Below are 19,783 nucleotides of genomic sequence, written 5' to 3'. Positions count from 1 at the left end.
CTGCGCCATGTTCATGATCTTCTGCAGCTTCTTCCGCTCTTGGACAGGACAACTTCCATACCAGGTTGTGATGCACCCTAGAAGAATGTTTTCTACAGTGCATCTATAAAAATTAGTGAGGGTTTTAGGGGACAGGCCAAATTTCTTTAGTTTTCTCAGGAAGTAAAGGCGCTGGTGGGCCTTCTTGGCAGTGAACTCTGCTTGGTTGGACCAAGTCAGGTCATTTGTGATATTGACCCTGAGGAACTTAAAGCTTTTGACCTGTTCCACTTGTGCACCACTGATGTAAATTGGGTTGTGCTACTCCTTCTGAAGTCAACAACCAATTCCCTCGTCTTGCTGACGTTGAGGGATAGGTTATTGTCTTCACACCATGCCACCAGGTTCTTAATTTCTTCTCTGTACTCAAACTCATCATTACCCGAGATACAGCCTACAATTGTTGTGTCATCAGCAAACTTATATATTGAGTTTGATGGAAACTTGGCTACACAATCATGGGTGTACAGTGAGTACAGCAGGGGGCTGAGTACACAGCCTTGTGGGGCACTGGTGCTCAGAGTGATTGTAGAGGAGAGCTTGTCCCCTATTTTTACAGCCTGGGTCCTGTCTGTGAGGAAGTTGAAGATCCAGCTGCAGATCTGAGTGCTAAGGCCCAGGTTCCAGAGCTTAGGAATCAGTTTATTTGGAATGATGGTATTAAAGGCCTTATTATCAATATTATGGCAATATTATCATCCCCTCAAAACTAATCAATAAGCTTCAAGCCCTTGCACTCAATACCTCCTTGTGCAATTAAATCCTTGATTTTCTCACTTGCAGACCCCAGTCAGTTCGGATTGGAAACAACATCTCCTCCACAATCTCCATCAGTACAGGTGCACCACAAAGCTGTGTGCTTAGTCCCCTGCTCTACTAACTTTAAACTTATGATTGTGTGCCCAAGCACAACTGCAATGCCATATTCAAGTTTGCTGCTGACACCTCTGTTGTAGACCAAATCAAAGTTGGTGATGAATCACCGTACAGGACAGAGATTGAAAATCTGGCCAAGTAGTGCTGTAACAACAACCTCTTATTCCGTGTCAGCAAGACCAAGGAACTAATTATTGACTTCAGGAGGAGGAAACTAGATGTCCACAAGCCAGTCCTCATCAGCGGTTCAGAGGTGGAGAGGGTCAGCAACCTTAAATTCTTCAGCGTTATTATTTCGGAGACCTGTCCGGGGCGCAACACACAAGTGCAATTATGAAGAAATTACCTACTTCCTTAGCAGTTTGCGAAGATTTGGCGTGACATCTAAAACTTTGACAAACTTCTGTAGATGTGTGATGGAGAGTATATTGATTGGCTGAATCACAGCTTGGTGTGGAAACACCAGTGCCCTCAATTAAAAAATCCTACAAAACGTAGTAGCTCTGGCCCAGTCCATCACAGGTAAAGCCCTCCCAACCATTGAGCACATCTACATGAAGTGTTGTTGCAGGAAAGCAACATCCATCACCTGGGACCCCACCACCCAGGTCATGCTCTCTTCTCACTGCTGCCATCAGGAAGAAGGTACAGGAGCCCCAGGACTCACACCACCAAGTTCAGGAACAGTTATTACCTTTCAAACCGGAAGGGATAACTCCGCTCAACTTCACTTGCTGCATCATTGAAATCTTCCCACAACTTAAGACTCATTTTCAAGGACTCTTCATCTCATGGTCTAGATATTTATTGTTTACTGATTTATTCTTCTTCTTCTTATTATTTATTTCCTTTTGTATTTGCACAGTTTGTACTTTGTACGCTGGTTGAATGCTGAAGTTGGTGTGGTCTTTCATTGATTCTATTATTGTTTTTACTCTTTTATGGATTTATTGAGTATGCCGGCAAGAAAATGAATCTTGGGGTTGCATGTGGTCACGTATATTTACTTTGAACATGTCTAATATGAGGTGCATGGAATGGATACCAAACCCCTCTCCCCTGCCCCCCCCCAGCCAACCTACTCTACTACAGCTGGCTGTGAGTAAACTGTTGTCCATCGTCCAGTGTTAGAAAAGGCGCACTAAAAGCAAAGCTAGCGGTTTTAGTTGTGGGCAAGGTGTGCACTAATCTTGTTCCAAAACCTGGCTTGCAGTCACCCGAGGGTTGGGCTGATTGATAGTGGTAGCTTTCAGAAGGGGGTTGGGTAACTACTTGATGGCATTGACATGAGGCAGAGCAGGCATTGGGTCTGAAACAGTAGGAATTGGTCACATGGCTCTTGTGCTGATCGGATCAGAAGAGCAGCTCCACTCTGCTGTCTGGTCTTCAGAAACCTTCAGGCTGGCAGGAGTCCTCAGTCAGACATAGCTTGCACTCTGAGAGACGATCTGGTTTTCATGGGCCAATTAGCCACCTCCTGTGGACTTCACGGGCTGTGAATGTTTGGGACATTGTGAGAATGTGACAGAGATGACTCTCCAGGTGTGTGGGTCAGGTGTTTAAGTTGAGAGGGGAGACATTTAAAGGAGATCTCGGGTAAGTTTTCCACTTGGGATGGTGGTTATCTGGAAAAGCAGCCCACAGAACTGGTGGGGACAGAGACAAGTACAAGATTTGAAAGGCGTTTGGATAGGAGCAATGTAGCAGGATGGAGCCTAGTGTGGGATTGATGTAGATGGAGAACTCGGTCAGCAGGGAGAAGGAGTACTGTTTTTGTACTGTCTCACTCTGAAATTGGACGGTGTCACAGCATTAACTGCGTCTGTGCTGAAAGATTTATGTGGGAAAAGTTTGCTTATTGTTTGGCTTTTCTACCCTTCCCCCACCCTACCCTCCTCACCCTGCCTCACCACCATCCAATCCCCAATCCCCTCTCCTCTCCGTAGCAATGCAGTGAATGTGGAAGGAGCGACACATAAGCAAGTGGTGGACCTGATACGTGCCGGAGACAAGGAATTGCTGCTCACCGTCCTCTCCGTGCCTCTTCATGAAGTGGAAAGCCTGGATCCCAGTGATGACTCCTCGAGCCAATCCTTCTACGACTACACCGAGAAGCAGGCCATCCCCATCTCCATTCCCAGCTACAACCACGTGGAGCAAAATGGGGAGAAATTTGTTGTGAGTGCTGCTCATCTCTTGTGGGAGGAGGCCTTTTGGCTCATTGTGTTTGCGCTGGCCTTCTGAATGATTAATCAATCCCTCTGCCCCTCTCATTTTGCTGCTTGCTCTTTCTCTCATTCATGTTACCTCCACCCTGATTCCTCAAGCCCCCCACCTTATCCGCAGGTAACTTAGAGCAGGCAGCTAAACTACCAACCAGCCCACCTTCGGGATAAGTCTCGGTTATAGGAAAAATGTGTAAAGACAAAGTAAAATTATTATCAAAGTATGTATATGTTACCATATACTTCCTTGAAATTAATTGTCTTGCAGGCATTTACCAGAAAATAAAGAAATACACAATCACAAAACTCCACCAACCAGCACTGGAGGATCAAACTGGGTCACTGAAGCTGTGTGTCATTGGCTCCATTAGATGTTCTTCATCTTCAATTTCAAGTTTTATTATCATTCAGTCATATATGAGTAGCCAAATGAAACAGTGTTCTTTCGGGGCCAAGCTGCAAAACATATTACCAACAGGTCACAGCACGTAGTACAGATAGCACGTACAGTTACAATTTCAGAAACACAGTCACAAGTCGCAAACAAAATAAAATAATTGTATAGCCCAAGTCCCTGAGTTGCATGACTGTAGAATTGAAGGTCCTAACGAAGGGTCTCAGCCCAAAATGTCGATTGTTTATTTCCCTAGATGGTTCTTTTGTACCATGCAGAGAAACGAGGCTGCCTTCACTTCATTTCATCTCATTTTCTCTTGAGTTTGAGGAATAAAGGTCCATTGGAGATCAAAAGGGATGCCTGCAGGTGATAACTGAGGTCCTTGGTGAATATTTATCATTGAAGAGAAAGATATGAAGACTTTGGAACTTGAGATAGTTAAAGTGGATGTCTTGTGGATGGTGCACATTACAGCGGAGGAGTTAAATGGTATGAAGGTAGATCAATCTGCAGGGTCTGAAGGAATTTTCGGGGCCCTGGCTAGATATTTGCAACATTATTAGCAACAGGTGTAGTGTCAGAACACTGGATTGAGGCTAATATTGTGTCTTTATTTAAGAAAGGCTGCAAAGATAAGCTTGGGAACAATAGTTATTAAACCTAACACCTGTGTGGTAAGTAAGTTACCAGAGGGGATTCTGAGGGATAAGGTGTACATGCATTTGGAAAATAGAGTTGATTAAGGATAGTCAGCATGGATTTGTGTGTGTGATCATGTCTCATGAATTTGATTGAGTTTCTTTAAAGCAGTAACCAAAAAAGCTCAATGAAGGAAGAGTTGTAATTGTGGCCTATATGAACTTGAGTAAGGGTGTTGATGAGGTTTTCCCCATGATAGGCTGTGGAAGACAGTGAAAAAGGTTAGCAAAAATTACACGGGATGTTGATCAGCTGAGTAAATGGGCCAAGGACTGACAAGTGGAGTTTAGTTCAGATAAGTGTGAGGTGTTGCATTTTGGAAAGTCAAATCAGGATGATACTTCCACAGTGAATGATATTGTCCTAGGCGGTGTGGACCTTGGACTTTAAAAACATGGTTCTCTGAAACTAGAGTCATAGGTAGACGGGAAGCTGAAGAAAGTTTTTTGGCACACTGGCTGCCTTCAGTCAAGGCATTGATTATAGAAGTTGGGAGGTCATATTACAAAATGTTGGTGAGGATAAGCCTGGAGTATTGTGTTCAGTTTTGGTCACAATAAGAATGATGTTATTGGACTGAGAAGAGTGCAGAAAAGATTTGCAAAGATGTTGCCAGGACCAGAGAGACCTGGCAACATTAGACAAGCTAGGAATTTATTCCTTAGCACACAGGTGACTGAGAGGTGATCTTACTGAGGTGTATAAAATCACGAGGGCATATAGTGAATGCACTTAGTCTTTTTTCCAGGGTTGGGGAATGGAGAGTGTATATTTATTGTGAGAAATCTAATAGGAACTTGAGTGATAACATCATTCTATACATCATTCTGAGTTAGATAAGGCCCTTGTGGCTAAAGGGATCAGGGGGTCTGGAGAGAAGGCAGGTACAGAGTTCTGAGTTGGATGATCAGCCATGACCATACTGAATGGCGGTGCAGGCTCGAAGGGCCAAATGGCCCACTCCTGCACCTATTTTCTATGTTTCTATACAGAGAGTGGTATATATATGGAATGAACTGTCAGAGGAAGTGGCTGAGGCAGGTACAATAACAGTTTCTAAAAGATGTTTGGACAAGTACATGGTAAGGTTTAGAGGGATATGGCCAAAGGCTGGCAAATGGGATTAGCTTGGATGAGTTGGGCCAAAGAACTTGTTTTCATGCTGTATGACAGTCTACCCCTCTTCTGTACACCACTTTGACCATAGTTCTTCCTGTCCTGCCACCCTCAGTGAATCTTGGATTTGTACACTGAAATTCCTCTGTCCCTCAATACTCTTTTGGGCCCCAGTAAGTACTGGGTCCAACCTACCCTTATAAGTTTTCCCAAAATGCATCACCTCACATATACCAGGATTAAACTGCATCTGCCACTGCTCTGCCCACTGAGCTAGACCTTCCCCATTCCCCTGTAACCATTGCCCTTGGTCACGCTGCAGTGTGCTGTAATGTTGCCTGCCCTAATCTCCCCAGGTCTACAACATTTGCATGGCTGGCCGACAGCTGTGTTCTAGGCGGTACCGTGAGTTCGCCATCTTGCACCAGAACCTCAAGCGGGAGTTCCCTGACTTCGGCTTCCCCCGGCCACCAGGCAAGTGGCCCTTCTCCTTGTCGGGGCAGCAGCTGGACGTGCGCCGCCGTGGCCTTGAGGAGTACCTGGAGAAAGGTGAGCCTTCAGTGAACTGCCCTGGTGAAGTACACAGAATGATCCCAGCACCATAGCGGGACGAAGAGGGGCAATTAGAAGCTCAAGGGGTGGGACGGTGATGCCAGGGGCAAGCAGAAATGTAGTTAAAGACTCAAATGCACTCAGCTGCCTAAAGACATACACCACTTGCAGTCTCTTCCTGATTGTATGAGCAGTGGGGAGGTGATGGGGTGTTGTTCCTCCAGTTTCAGTGTGGCCTCATTGCAACAGTAGAGGGGGCCATGGACTGACACATTGGAAGGGGAATGGGAAGTGGAATTAAAATGGGTGGCTACTTGAAGATCCTGCTTTTTCTGGAGCTTGGTGAAGCGGTCTCCCAATCTGTGTCAGGTCTCACTGATGTGCAGGAGCACTGGATATAGTAGATGACCCCAACAGACTCACAGGTGAAGTGTTGCCTCGCCTGGAAGGACTGTTTGGGCCCTGAATGGTGGTGAGGGGGAGGTGTAGGGACAAGTGTAGCACTTTGTTCTGCTTGTCGTCCTATTCTCAATGCTCTGATATTATAGATCCTATCAGTGTTTTTAGGCCTAATTACTAGGCTTAGACCATTTGGGGAGTGGGTTTACTTTACAGGCCTAATTATTAGGCTTAGTTTGGACCATTTGGGAGGGGGTTTTATTTTAGGCCTAGTTCTTAGATTGTGTGGCAGAGTGGTGTTGAATGGTGATATAGAGGCAGGGGGCAGTGATGTAGAATTAATTTGGGTTGAACCTATGAATAGCTGGGGAAAGAAGACATGGATGGGTGGAATCTGTAGGCCCCAAAATGTGACCTTATGGAAGGGCGGAGCATACATGGGAAAGAGTCTAGGGCATGTATGAAGGAGGGTATAATTGTCATGGGAGGTTTAATTTGCTTGTTGATTGGGTGAACTAAGTTAACAGGGGTATCGTAGAAGAATTTTATGTTCGAAAACCTGCCTTTGAAATACTATTTTAGATTGAGTGAAGAGGAAGGATAAATGGAAGATCTTGTGGTAAAGATCTTCTTAGGTGGGGTGGCAACCTGTTTGAAAGTGTGTGCCCAAATTGGCAGTCATCTTCAAAAAAAAATTTTGCGTGTCATGGTAATTTTGAGCAGGGATTATCATAGATTAATGTATTAGTAACAATAATTATGGACCTTTTTAAGGAAAAAGGATGAGTCCTGTTGCTTCTGAACATATGTTCATTGTTTACTATTAACAAAACAATGAGCACAGCTTTCACCAGCTACACATGGTAGAACAGAGAAGACAGCGATAAATCAAACATTTCAGAGAACAGGCTCGAAGTAAATTTATTATCAAGTATATACAGTATATGTCACTATATATAACCGTGAGATTCATTTTCTTGCGGGCATTCACAGTAAATGCAAGAAAGAGAATAGAATCAATGAAAGACCAGCAGATCAGAAAAACAATTAATGTGCAAAAGACAACAAACTCTGCAAATACGAAAAAAATAATAATAAATATCGAGAACATGAGATTTCCGGTTAAAGATGGTGCTGCTGAAGGCAGGAAACAACTTGCTTGGCAGTTCCTGAAGCAAGAAATGCAACTAATTACTTTATTAATAACACTTTTTCTGGTTTAAAAAAACATTATGTTAAACGATCACTGCGAACAATGATGAGGCATGAGGGTTGAAGGGTGTGGGTGTGAGGTGGAGTCGGAGAGAGACCAAGGCATGTTTGAGTCAGGCGAAGCGAAGGAAAGTCAGAGCGGAGGAGATTTGGGGCCCGTCCACCCAAACCAAGAACGAAGTTTGATCAATTTAAGCTCTGGGCCGATTTGGAAAGGTCGAATACAGGTCGGAATGTGGTGGCGGGGTCCAGGCCCAGAGTATTTCACAGTGACAGGGCCTGGAGTCCTGGAGCGAGGAACAACCCGATGTTTGGGTGATTTAAACGCTGGCGCAGAGGGGTTGAAAAGGCAGGGTGTTGCGACCAGAAGTGAGGGTCAGGCTGTCACATTTATTCCACTCTTTGCTCTACTGAGGTTGTGGGCCTGCTCTGCTTTCGTGTCTGAGGACTATTTTCATTCTAAATGCTATTTACTACCTTTTATTTTTGGACGAGTTGTTTTTTTTCTCTCTGCTCATTGGCTGTTTGTTGGTTTCTTTTATGGGTTCCTTTGGGTTTCTTATTTTGTGGCTGCCAGTAAGGACGAATGTCAGGGTTGTACATATAGTATACACAGTGGTTATAAATGTACTTTGAACTTTGAAGAGTCCTTGAAAGTGAGTCCATAGGTTTTGGGAATAGTTCAGTGATCGTGTGAGTGAAGTTAACCCCTTTGCTTCAAGAGCCTGATGGTCAAAGGTCAAAAATTATTAATATAAATCTTTTTAAAACTGTTTACTATCCAAACACTGATGTGTACGCCAGGTCTGTGAGGATTTTAAAACACATCATCAAACATCACGTGCTCTTGAAACTATCTAGCCAGCGTGTAACGTTTCTGTGAAATCATCTCACAGCTCTCGGGTTGTAAAAAAAACACTACTTCATTATGTAACTTTTTATTATGGATGGTGTTTAAAGAATTGAGAGGGCTTCACAGTACATTGCGTGTCAACAAAGTTTTGTTGCGTGCATCACAGGTCGCCCCCTCCTGTTCTAGGAGATGGTATTAGGAGTCCAGCTGCAGTTTGAGGGTGAACACAACACAACCAAACAAATGCAACACAACCAACACAACCAACGCAACACAACACAACCAACGCAACACAACACAACCAACGCAACACAACACAACCAACACAACACAACCAACACAAACCAACACAACACAACCAACACAACACAACACAACCAACCCAACCAACACAACACAACCAACCCAACCAACACAACACAACACAACCAACACAACACAACACAACACAACACAACACAACCCAACACAACACAACACAACACAACACACACAACACAACCAACACAACACAACACAACCAACACAACACAACACAACCAACACAACACAACCAACACAACACAACAAACACAACACAAACCAACACAACACAAACCAACACAACACAACCAACACAACAAACACAACACAACACAACAAACACAACACAACACAACCAACACAACACAACCAACGCAACACAAACCAACACAACACAACTAAATCCACTGCCTTCACCTTAAATAAGGACGTTTGAGGTGGAGTTGTCTGTGGTTGGCTAGGAAAATAAAAGACAGGCCTGCCTGGAGGTCAACAGTGGCAGACATTCAAACAGCAAAGCACAAGCACAAGAGATGGCAGTTACTGGAATCTGGAGCAACATGGAGCATTGTCTGATCCAGGACTGAGAGGGGAGATGGCTGGTACAGAGTGGAGAATGTACCTCATCATTCCTCTTCTATTTGGAGGGAAAATTGGCAGGTAATGTTGAAACACACAGGTGTCTGTGTGGATATATGAATAGGAAGAAGTAGGTTGGGAACTTGAAGGGTTAGCACAACACTTTACAGCGCCAGTTGTCACTGTTTAGAATTCAGTTCCCACCACTATATGTAAGAAATTTATACATTCTCTCTGTGACCGCATGAGTTTTCTCCGGGTGCTCTCGTTTCCTTCCACTTTCCAAAGACGGATGATCAGAGTAGTAAGTTGTGGCCGTATTATATTGGTGCCAGAAGCATGTCGGCACTTCTGGGCTGCCCCGGCATCATTCTCGGACTGTGTTGGTCATTCATGCAAATGACACGTTTCACTGTACGTTTTGCGGTATATATGACAAATAAAGCTAATCACTCAAATATTAGATTCTGAAAGGGTAGATGTTGGGTTGTTTTGAGAGTGGGATTGTCACAAACAAGAGGAAATAATTCCAAAAGTAAGGGGCCTGTCAGAGGGTGGTGAGCCTGGCGGTCTCTTTCCTCAGAGGCATATCATTAGAGTTTTGTTATATTTGAAAGTTTGAGTAACTGTGGGTTATAGGGAAGCCAGGCACAAAGGTTAAGATCAGCTATGGTGATATTGATTGGCAGAGTAGGTCAGAGGGGTTAAGTGGCCTACTAGGAGCAGGATAGGTACGAAGGAGTTGGGACAGGGACAGAAGTTGACTGTGGGGTGAGGGGTAGGAGAAGTTGGACCCGCTCGATTCTTGGACTAAGAGCTTCTTCTGTCTGTTCTGCAGTGTGTTCCGTGCGGGTTATCGGCGAGAGTGATGTGGTGCAGGAATTCCTCTCGGAGTCTGATGAGGTGAGTGTGGGCTGGTGGTTGGTGATGGGGCTACTGGGAGTCCTGGTTCTGGGGAGTGGTCACCAGAGGGTAGCAGGACTGCACCCATTGCACCTCTCAACACAATCGGTCAAAGCTCAAGTCTGTGCAGTCCACCTTGATATGTCACCATGCTTCCTGGTGGCAGACAGACAGGAATGACAGCTCAGTCGAGTTAGTGGCCGTTGTCTTCTGCTCTGTGGATCTGTTTTCCAGTTCACCGGCCACCATCCCATCTTGCACTGTTCTGTCATCTGCCTCCTAACTTTCATTCTTTGCCTCCCTAGTCCAGTCTGTCATGCTCCACCCTGTCAAACACCTTTAGGATCTTATTTTTGTATCAGTCCCATTCTTCCAATCAGTCTCTCCCTCTATTAGGGTCTCACTCTCAGGCCTATCCGAGGGGATCTGTGTATTCCATTCTCTCCAGCATGCCTTCTCCCGGCTAACTGCTCCATTATCTGAAGACAGACTCATTGTCTGTTCAATCCCTCAGTGTAGGAAGAGGTCTTTCTGCCTCAGTGCCTGCACTGACATAGGTTTTTGGGATGTGTCCTTTTAGTAACTGTCCAATTCCTTGCCCCAAGGCAGTATAGCCCAGAGCAGCCCTCCACCTCACCACTGGTCCTATTGCAGGTTATCATCAGTCTGTGTCCTGCTGGTTATCAACTCTCTACACCTGTGTGTATGGATATTTCTGAACTGATTACAGTAGGATCTCAATTAACTGGTAAACTGAGCCAAGGAGTGGCAGATGGAATTTATCTCAGACGAATGTGAAGTGTTGAATTTTGGGAAGTTGAACCAGGGTTTAAATCACAGTAAATAACAGGGCCCTGAGGAGTGTTGTGGAACAGAGAGCCTAGAGATATTGGTATATAGTTCCCCGAAAGTGGCATTGCAGGTAGATGGGGTGTTGATGAAGGTTGTCTTCATCAGCCAAGGCTCTGAGAACATTGGTTGGCCTGTCACTTCCAGCTGTACAAGACATTGGTGAGACCACACTTGGAATTTGTCTGCTGCTAGGTTGATAGAATCACAAGGGATGTTCGCAGTCTTCCTGCCCCCCCTCCCTCCGGCATAGGTGAATCTAACACTAGAGAGCACGGGTTTAAGGTGAAAGGGGGAGTTTCATTGGAGATTCCTGGGCGGTATGTTTGCTTTTACACAGAATGTGGTGGAAATATGGAATGAGCTGTCAGAGGAAGTGGTAGAGGCGGGTGCAATTACATTTAAAAGACATTTGGGCAGGTTTGTGCATAGGAAATGTTCAGAAGGATGTGGACCAAACACAAGCAAATGGGGCAAGGACAGGTCGATACTGGGTTGGCATGGACAATTCAGACCAAAGAGCCTATTTCCATGCTGTGCGATTGACTCTTTGCTTTGACCTGTCTAAGCCACCCTCCTCCTTTTTATTGCTTGCATAGAACTACAATGGGGTCTCGGACGTGGAGCTGAGGATCGCCTTTCCTGATAAGACCACGGTGACGGTGAAGGTGAAGAAGAACAGCACCACTGACCAGGTGTACCAGGTACGTGGCCCCCCCCCCCCACCCCAATGTCACTTGATGCTCCGCGGGTGCCTAGCGTCTGCCCCTAGTTTGTGCTTCCGTGTCTCTGTCCGCCCGCCTTGGCTGTGTGACTTTCTCTACCCGCTTGGATTCCAAGCTGTGGTAATGCGGTGCTGGTAGGAGCAGGTCCCAGGAGTGGTCTGGCTCACCTGGGGCATTATTTGAGCAGGGCAGCTACAGAGAGCCAGCAGCGGGCAACTAGTGTCTCAGAGACTCAGGAGTCTGCAAGTAATGGAATTCAGAGCAAAAAAATAAAGTGTTGGAGGAACGATGTGGGTCAGCAAGGGTGCCACGGTACTGTAGCTGTTTGTGTGACGCTATTACAGCTTGGGGTGTCAGGGTTCGGAATTCAACTCCAACACCATCTGTAAGAAGTTTGTATGTGGAGGTGTGCCTTATTTATTTATTTATCGTGATACAGTGCAGATTGGGCCCGTCCAGCCCTTCAAACTGCACTGCCAACGACCCCCGATTTAACTTTCACCTAGTCACGGAGCTATCACGATGTCAAATTAACCTACTGGGACATCTTTGAACTGTGAGAGGAATCTGGAACACCCAGTGAAAATCCACGCATTCCATGGGGAGGAAGTACAGATGACACTGGAATTGAACTCTGACACTTGGAGCTGTAATAGCATCACTCTAACCGCTATGCTACTGTGGTGCCTTCCAGTTAGGTTAATTAGTCATTTAAAGTTGTCCTGGCAAGGGGAAATAGGTGTGTTGCTGGGCTCTATCGTTCGCTGGGCTAGAAGAGTCTACTTGAACTGTATCGCTAAATTCATACATAAAGTAAAGGTAGCATCTGTGGAGGCTGAGAGATTCCCTATTGACCCTCACCACTTTTTGTCAATGCAAATGGAAAGCACCTATCCAGATGCATTATGAGTTGGCATGGCAACTGCCTAAAAGCACAAGAAACTGCAGAGCGTTATGGATGCAGCTCAGCAGATTGTGGAAACCAGCCTCCCCTCCCCTCCATGGACTCTGTCTACAATTCTTGCTGCCCATTAAAGCATCCACCATACTCAAAGACTCTCCCACGATAGATATTCTCCCTTTTTCCCCTCATCCGCTTGGCAGAAGATACAAGAGCCTGAAAGTACCACCAGGCTGAAGGACAGCTTCTATCCCACTGTTGTAAGACTAATGAACAGTCGAGTATGATACCATGAACCCTTGACCGACAATCTACCTTACTGTGGTCCTTGCACCTCATTATCTTCACTGAACTTTCTCAGTAACTGTAAAGCTTTATTTTGCACTATTATTCTTTTACTTTGTACAGACTTGATGTAATAATCTGTCTGGATGGCATGCAAACTAATTTTTCACTGTACCTTGGTATGTATAACAGCAATAAGCCAATTCACCAATTACATGAGTGATTGAGACCCGCCTTGAGACTGAGAGTAGAGGGTAGGTGAGATGCTCAGTGAAAGGGAGTAGCTAGCATATGGGTTGAACCAAACAAGGAGGTGCGGTGAGGGTGGGAACGGAAGAATGTTACAGAGATTGAGGTTGACACAGGATAGAATGGATGGTCAAAAAACAAAGATAGAAACATAGAAAATAGGTGCAGGAGTAGGCCATTCAGCCCTTTGAGCCTGCACTGCCATTCCGTATGATCATGGCTGATCATCCAACCCAGAACCCTGCACCAGCCTTCCCTCCATACCCCCTGATCCCTTTAGCCACAAGGGCCATATCTAACTCCCTCTTAAATACAGCCAATGAACTGGCCTCAACTGTTTCCTGTGGCAGAGAATTCCACAGATTCACCACTCTCTGTCTGAAGAAGTTTTTCCTAATCTCGGTCCTAAAAGGCTTCCCCTTTATCCTCAAACTGTGACCCCTCATTCTGGACTTCTGCAACATCGGGAACAATCTTCCTGCATCTAGCCTGTCCAATCCCTTGAGGATTTTATACGTTTCAATCAGATCCCCCCCTCAATCTTCTAAATTCCAACGAGTATAAGCCTAGTTCATCCAGTCTTTCATCATATGAAAGTCCTGCCATCCCAGGAATCAATCTGGTGAACCTTCTTTGTACTCCCTCTATGGCAAGGATGTCTTTCCTCAGATTAGGGGACCAAAACTGCACACAATACTCCAAGTGTGGTCTCACCAAGGCCTTGTACAACTGCAGTAGTACCTCCCTGCTCCTGTACTCGAATCCTCTTGCTATGAATGCCAGCATACCATTTGCCTTTTTCACCGCCTGCTGTACCTGCATGCCCACTTTCAATGACTGGTGTATAATGACACCCAGGTCTCGTTTCGCCGCCCCTTTTCCTAATCGGCCACCATTCAGATAATAATCTGTTTTCCTGTTTTTGCCACCAAGGTGGATAACATCACATTTATCCACATTAAATTGCATCTGCCATGAACTTGCCCACTTACCTAACCTATCCAAGTCACCCTGCACTCTCTTAGCATCCTCCTCACAGCTAACACAGCTGCCCAGCTTCGTGTCATCCGCAAACTTGGAGATGCATTTAATTCCCTCATCCAAGTCATTAATATATATTGTAAACAACTGGGGTCCCAGCACTGAGCCTTGCGGTACCCCACTAGTCACTGCCTGCCATTCTGAAAAGGTCCCGTTTATTCCCACTCTTTGCTTCCTGTCTGCCAACCAATTCTCTATCCACATCAATACCTTGCCCCCAATACCGTGTGCTTTGAGTTTGCACACCAATCTCCTGTGTGGGACCTTGTCAAAAGCCTTTTGAAAATCCAAATATACCACATCCACTGGTTCTCCCTTATCCACTTTACTAGTTACATCCTCAAAAAATTCTATGAGATTCATCAGACATGATTTTCCTTTCACAAATCCATGCTGACTTTGTCCGATGATTTCACCGCTTTCCAAATGTGCTGTTATCACATCTTTGATAACTGACTCTAGCAGTTTCCCCACCACCGATGTTAGGCTAACCGGTCTATAATTCCCTGATTTCTCTCTCCCTCCTTTTTTAAAAAGTGGGATTACATTAGCCACCCTCCAATCCTCAGGAACTAGTCCAGAATCTAAAGAGTTTTGAAAAATTATCACTAATGCATCCACTATTTCTTGGGCTACTTCCTTAAGCACTCTGGGATGCAGACCACCTGGTCCTGGGGATTTATCCACCTTTAATCCCTTCAATTTACCTAACACCACTTCCCTACTAACATGTATTTTGCTCAGTTCCTCCATCTCACTGGACCCTCTGTCCTCTATTATTTCTGGAAGATTATTTATGTCCTCCTTAGTGAAGACAGAACCAAAGTAACTATTCAATTGGTCTGCCATGTCCTTGCTCCCCATAATCAATTCACCTGTTTCTGTCTGCAGGGGACCTACATTTGTCTTAACCAATCTTTTTCTTTTCACATATCTTTAAAAGCTTTTACAGTCAGTTTTTATGTTCCCTGCCAGTTTTCTCTCATAATCTTTTTTCCCCTTCCTAATTAAGCCCTGTCAGACTGTCAGGAAGGGCAGGACAAAATTGCAACCAGCAGGTTGAGTATCAGTGCATTAGGGATGCAAAACCAAAAAGGGTAGCAAATATAGCGCTCAAGGTGTTAAATCTCAACGCATGGAGTATAAGAAATAGGTGGATGATCTTGTTGCACTATTACAGATTATCAGGTATGATGTTGTGACCATCACTGAATCATGGCTGAAGGATGGTTGTAGTTGGGAGCTGAATGTCCAAGGTTACACATTATATTGGAGGGATGGGAAGGTAGGCAGAGAGGGTGCTGTGGCCCTGTTGGTAAAGAATGGTATTAAATCAGTAGAAATATGTGATATGGGATTGGAAGATATTGCATCCTTGTGGGTTGAGTTAAGAAACTACAAGGGTAAAAGGACCCTGTTGGCAGTTATATACAGGCCTCCCTACAGTAGCTGGGATGTGGGCCACAGATTACAACAGGAAATAGAAAGGGCACGTCAAAAGGGTAATGTTATGATAGTCTTGGGGGATTTCAACATGGAGGTCAATTGGGAAAATCAGGTTGGTAATGGATATCAAGAGAGCGAGTTTGTTGAATGCCTACAAGATAGATTTTTAGAGCAGTTTGTTGTTGAGCCTACTAGGGGATGAGCTATACTGGATTGGGTGTTATGATAATGAAGCAGAGGCGATTGGGGAGCTTAAGCTGAAAGCCCTTAGGAGGCAGTGATCACAATATGATTGAGTTCAACTTGAAATTTGATAGGAAGAAAGTAAAGTCTGACGTAGCAGTATTTTAGTGGAGTAAAGGAAATTACAGTGGTATGAGAGAGGAGTTGGCCAAAGTAAAGGCGAAGCTGGCAGGGTTGACAGCAGAGCAGCAATAGTGCGAGTTTCTGGGAAAAATGAGGAAGGTGCAGGACAGAAGTATTCCAAAAACAAAGAAATACTCAAATGGCAAAATAGTACAACCGTGGATGACAAGGGAAGTCAAAGCTACTGTAAAAACAAAGGAGAAATTAGAATCAGAATCAGGTTTGTTATCACCGGCATGTGATGTGAAATTTGTTAACCTAGCAGCAGCAGTTCAATGCAATACATAATTTAGCAGAGAATAATAATAATAATAAATAAAATTAAAAAATAATAATAAATAAGTAGATCAATTATGGTATGCATATATTGAATAGATTTTAAAAATTATAAAAACAGAAATATTGTATATTTTTTAAAAAAGTGAGGTAGCGTCCAAAGATTCAATGTCCATTTAGGAATCGGTTGGCAGAGGGGTAGAAACTGTTCCTGAATCACTGAGTGTGTGCCTTCAGGCTTCTGTACCTCCTACCTGATGGTAACAGTGAGAAAAGGGCATGCCCTGCATGCTGGAGGTCCTTAATAATGGACACTGCCTTTCTGAGACACCGCTCCCTGAAGATGTCCTGGGTACTTTGTGGGCTAGTGCCCAAGATGGAGCTGACTAGATTTACAGCTTTCTGCGGCTTCATTCGGTCCTGTGCAGTAGCCCTTCCATACCAGACAGGAATGCAGCCTGTCAGAATGCTCTCCGCAGTACAACTATTGAAGTTTTTGAGAAGTTTTAGCTGGAAGATGGATTGGGAAACTTTAAAAAACCTACCAAGAGCAACTAAAAGAATCATCAGAAGGGAAAAGATGAAATATGAAAGGAAGCTAGCAAACAATATCAAAGTGGTTAGTAAAAGCTTTTTCAAATATGTAAAAGTAAAAGTTGAGAGTGGATATAGGACCGCTAGAAAGTGAGGCCGGAAAAATAATAACCGGGGACAAGGAGATGGCAGATGAATTAAATGAGTATTTTGCATCAGTCTTCACTGTGTAAGACACTAGCAGTATGCCAGATGTTGTAGTGTGTGGAGGAAGAGAAATGAGTGTAGTTACTATCACAAGGGAGGAGGTGCTCAAAAAGCTGAAAGGCTTGAGGGTACATAGGTCACACGGACCAAATGAATTGCACCCTAGGATCCTGAAAGAGGTAGCGGTAGAGATTGTGGAGACACTAGCAATGATCTTTCAAAAATTATTGGACTCTGTCATGGTGTAAGAGAACTGAAAAATTGCAAATGTCACTCCACTCTTTGAGAAAGGAGGAAGACAGCAGAAAGGAAATTATAGACCAGTTAGCCTGACTTCAGTGGTTGTGAAGATATTGGAGCCATTTGTTAAGGATGAGGTTATGAAATACTTGGTAACACAGGACAAGGTAGGACAAAGTCAGCAGGGTTTCCTTAAGGGAAAATCTTGCCTGACAAACCTGTTGGAATTCTTTGAGGAGATTACAAGTAGGGTAAATAAAGGGGATGCAGTTAATGTTGTAGATTTGGAATTTCACAAGGCCTTTGACAAGGTGGCACACATGAGGCTGCATAACAAGTTAAGAGCCCATGGTAGTATAAGAAAGTTCCTAACATGGTTAGAGCATTGGCTGGTAGGTAGGAGGCAGCGAGTGAGAATAAAAAGATCCTAGTCTGGTTGGCTGCCAATGGCTAGTGGTGTTCCACAGGGGTCAGTGTTGGGACTGCTTTTTTATGCTGTATATCAATGATTTAGATGATGGAATAGATAGCTTTGTTGCCAAGTTTGCAGATGATACAAAGATTGGTGGAGGGGCAGGTAGTGTTGAGGAAACAGGTAGGATGCAGGAGGACTGAGACAGATTAGGAGAATGGGCAAGAAAGTGGCAAATGAAATACGATGTTGGAAAATGCATGGTCATGCACTTTGGTTGTAGAAATAAATGTGGAGACTATTTTCTAAATGGGAGAAAATCCAAAAATCTGAGATGCAAAGAGACTTGTGAGTCCAAGTGCAGAACACCATAAGGGTTAACTTGCAGGCTGAGTCAGTGGTGAGGAACGCAAATGCAATGTTAGCATTCATTTCAGGAGGTCAAGAATACAAGAGCAGGGGTGTGATGCTGAGGATTTATAAGGCACTGGTGAGGCCACGCCTTGAGTACTGTGAACAGTTTTGGGCACCTTCTATAAGAAAAGATCTGCTAGCTTTGGAGAGGGTTCAGAAGAGGTTCACAAGGATGATTCCAGGAATGAAAGGGTTATCATACGAGGAACGTTTGATGGTTCTGGGTCTGTACTCGCTGGAATTTAGAAGTATGAAAGGGAATCTCATTGAAAGCTTTTTAATCACAAAAGGCCCTGACAGAGTAGATGTGGAAAGGATATTTCCCATGGTGGGGGAGTCTAGGACAAGAGGGCACAGCCTCAGGGTAGAGGGGTATCCATTTAAAACAGATGTGGAGAAATGTCTTTAGCCAGAAGGTGGTGAAGTTGTAGAATTTGTTGCCACATGCAGCTGTGGAGGCCGGGTCATTGGGTGAATTTAAAGCAGAGACTGACAGTTTCTTGATTGGACGTGGCATCAAAGTTTACAGGGATAAGGCTGGGGAATGGGGTTGAGGAGGGGAAAAGAATCAGCCATGATTAATAGGCGGAGCAGACTCGATGGGCCAAATGGCCTAATTCTGCTTCTATGTCTTATGGTCTTATAGCCCTGTGCAAAAAGACTTGGAGATATATATGTAGCTAGGGTGCTTAAGACTTTTTCACACTACTGTAGTAATTTTAAGTATTGCACTGTACTGCTCCAGCAAAAAAAGTTCATGATATATGTCAGTGATGATAGACCTGATTCTGATCTGCGTCTCTGTTGTGGACCTAGGGTGGGAAGGTGACAGGGAGAGGGCAATCACAAACAAGAGAGAATCGGCAGTTGCTGGAAATCCAAGCAACATGAAGGCACCCAGCAGGCCAGGCAGCATCGACGGAAAAGAATATAGTCGGCATTTCAGGCTGAAACCCTTTATCAGGACTGGAGAAAAAAGAAATGAGGGGTCAGAGTTAGAAAGTGGAGGGAGGGGAGGAAGAGGCAGAGGTGTTAGTTGAAACAGGGAAGGGGGTGAAGTACAGCTGGGAAGTTGATGGGTGAAAGAGATACAAGGCTAGAGAAGGAGAATGCTGATCGGAGAGAACAGAAGGTCATGGAAGAAAGAAAAGGGGAGGAGCACCAGAGGGAGGTTAGACTCAGAATCCGGTTTATCGTCATCAGCAGGTGACGTGAAATTTGTTAACTGAGCCGCAGTTCAATGCAATACATACATAATATAGAAGAAAAATAATAATAATTAAGTAAATCAATTATAGTATACGTATATTGAATAGATTTAAACAATGTGCAAAAAACAGAAATACTGTATATTATAAAAAGGTGAGGTAGTGTTCATGGATTCAATGTCCATTTAGGAATCAGATGGCAGAGGGGAAGAAGCTGTTCCTGAATCGCTGAGTGTGTGCCTTCAGGCTTCTGTACCTCCTACCTGATGGTAACAGTGAGAAAAGGGCATGCCCTGGGTGCTGGAGGTCCTTAATATTGGACTCTGCCTTTCTGAGACACCGCTCCCTAAAGATGTCCTGGGTATTTTGTAGGCTAGTGCCCAAGATGGAGTTGACTAGATTTACAACCCTAGCAGCTTCTTTCAGTCCTGTGCAGTAGCCCCCCCCCCCCCCCCCCAATACCAGACAGTGGTGCAG

At 44.5% G+C, this 19,783-nt stretch overlaps 1 protein-coding gene across 5 annotated transcripts in view; it reads left to right on the top strand.

The window, feature by feature from the left end:
• The window catches only part of LOC140207461 (sorting nexin-27-like), a 62,260-nt gene that overhangs the window by 6,600 nt on the left and 35,877 nt on the right, over positions 1–19,783 (top strand). For 4 of the 5 annotated variants that reach the window (XM_072276006.1, XM_072275999.1, XM_072275994.1 and 1 more), the window contains exons 2-5: positions 2,862–3,093; positions 5,709–5,901; positions 10,089–10,153; positions 11,602–11,706. In XM_072276006.1, coding sequence (XP_072132107.1) covers positions 2,862–3,093; positions 5,709–5,901; positions 10,089–10,153; positions 11,602–11,706 — 595 coding nt within the window. The remainder of the gene's footprint in view (positions 1–2,861; positions 3,094–5,708; positions 5,902–10,088; positions 10,154–11,601; positions 11,707–19,783) is intronic. The other variant, XM_072275987.1, reaches the window with a different exon arrangement.

Source organism: Mobula birostris, chromosome 2, assembly GCF_030028105.1.
Source record: "Mobula birostris isolate sMobBir1 chromosome 2, sMobBir1.hap1, whole genome shotgun sequence".
Taxonomy (NCBI): domain Eukaryota; kingdom Metazoa; phylum Chordata; class Chondrichthyes; order Myliobatiformes; family Myliobatidae; genus Mobula; species Mobula birostris.
This window is presented reverse-complemented; position numbering and strand designations above follow the sequence as displayed.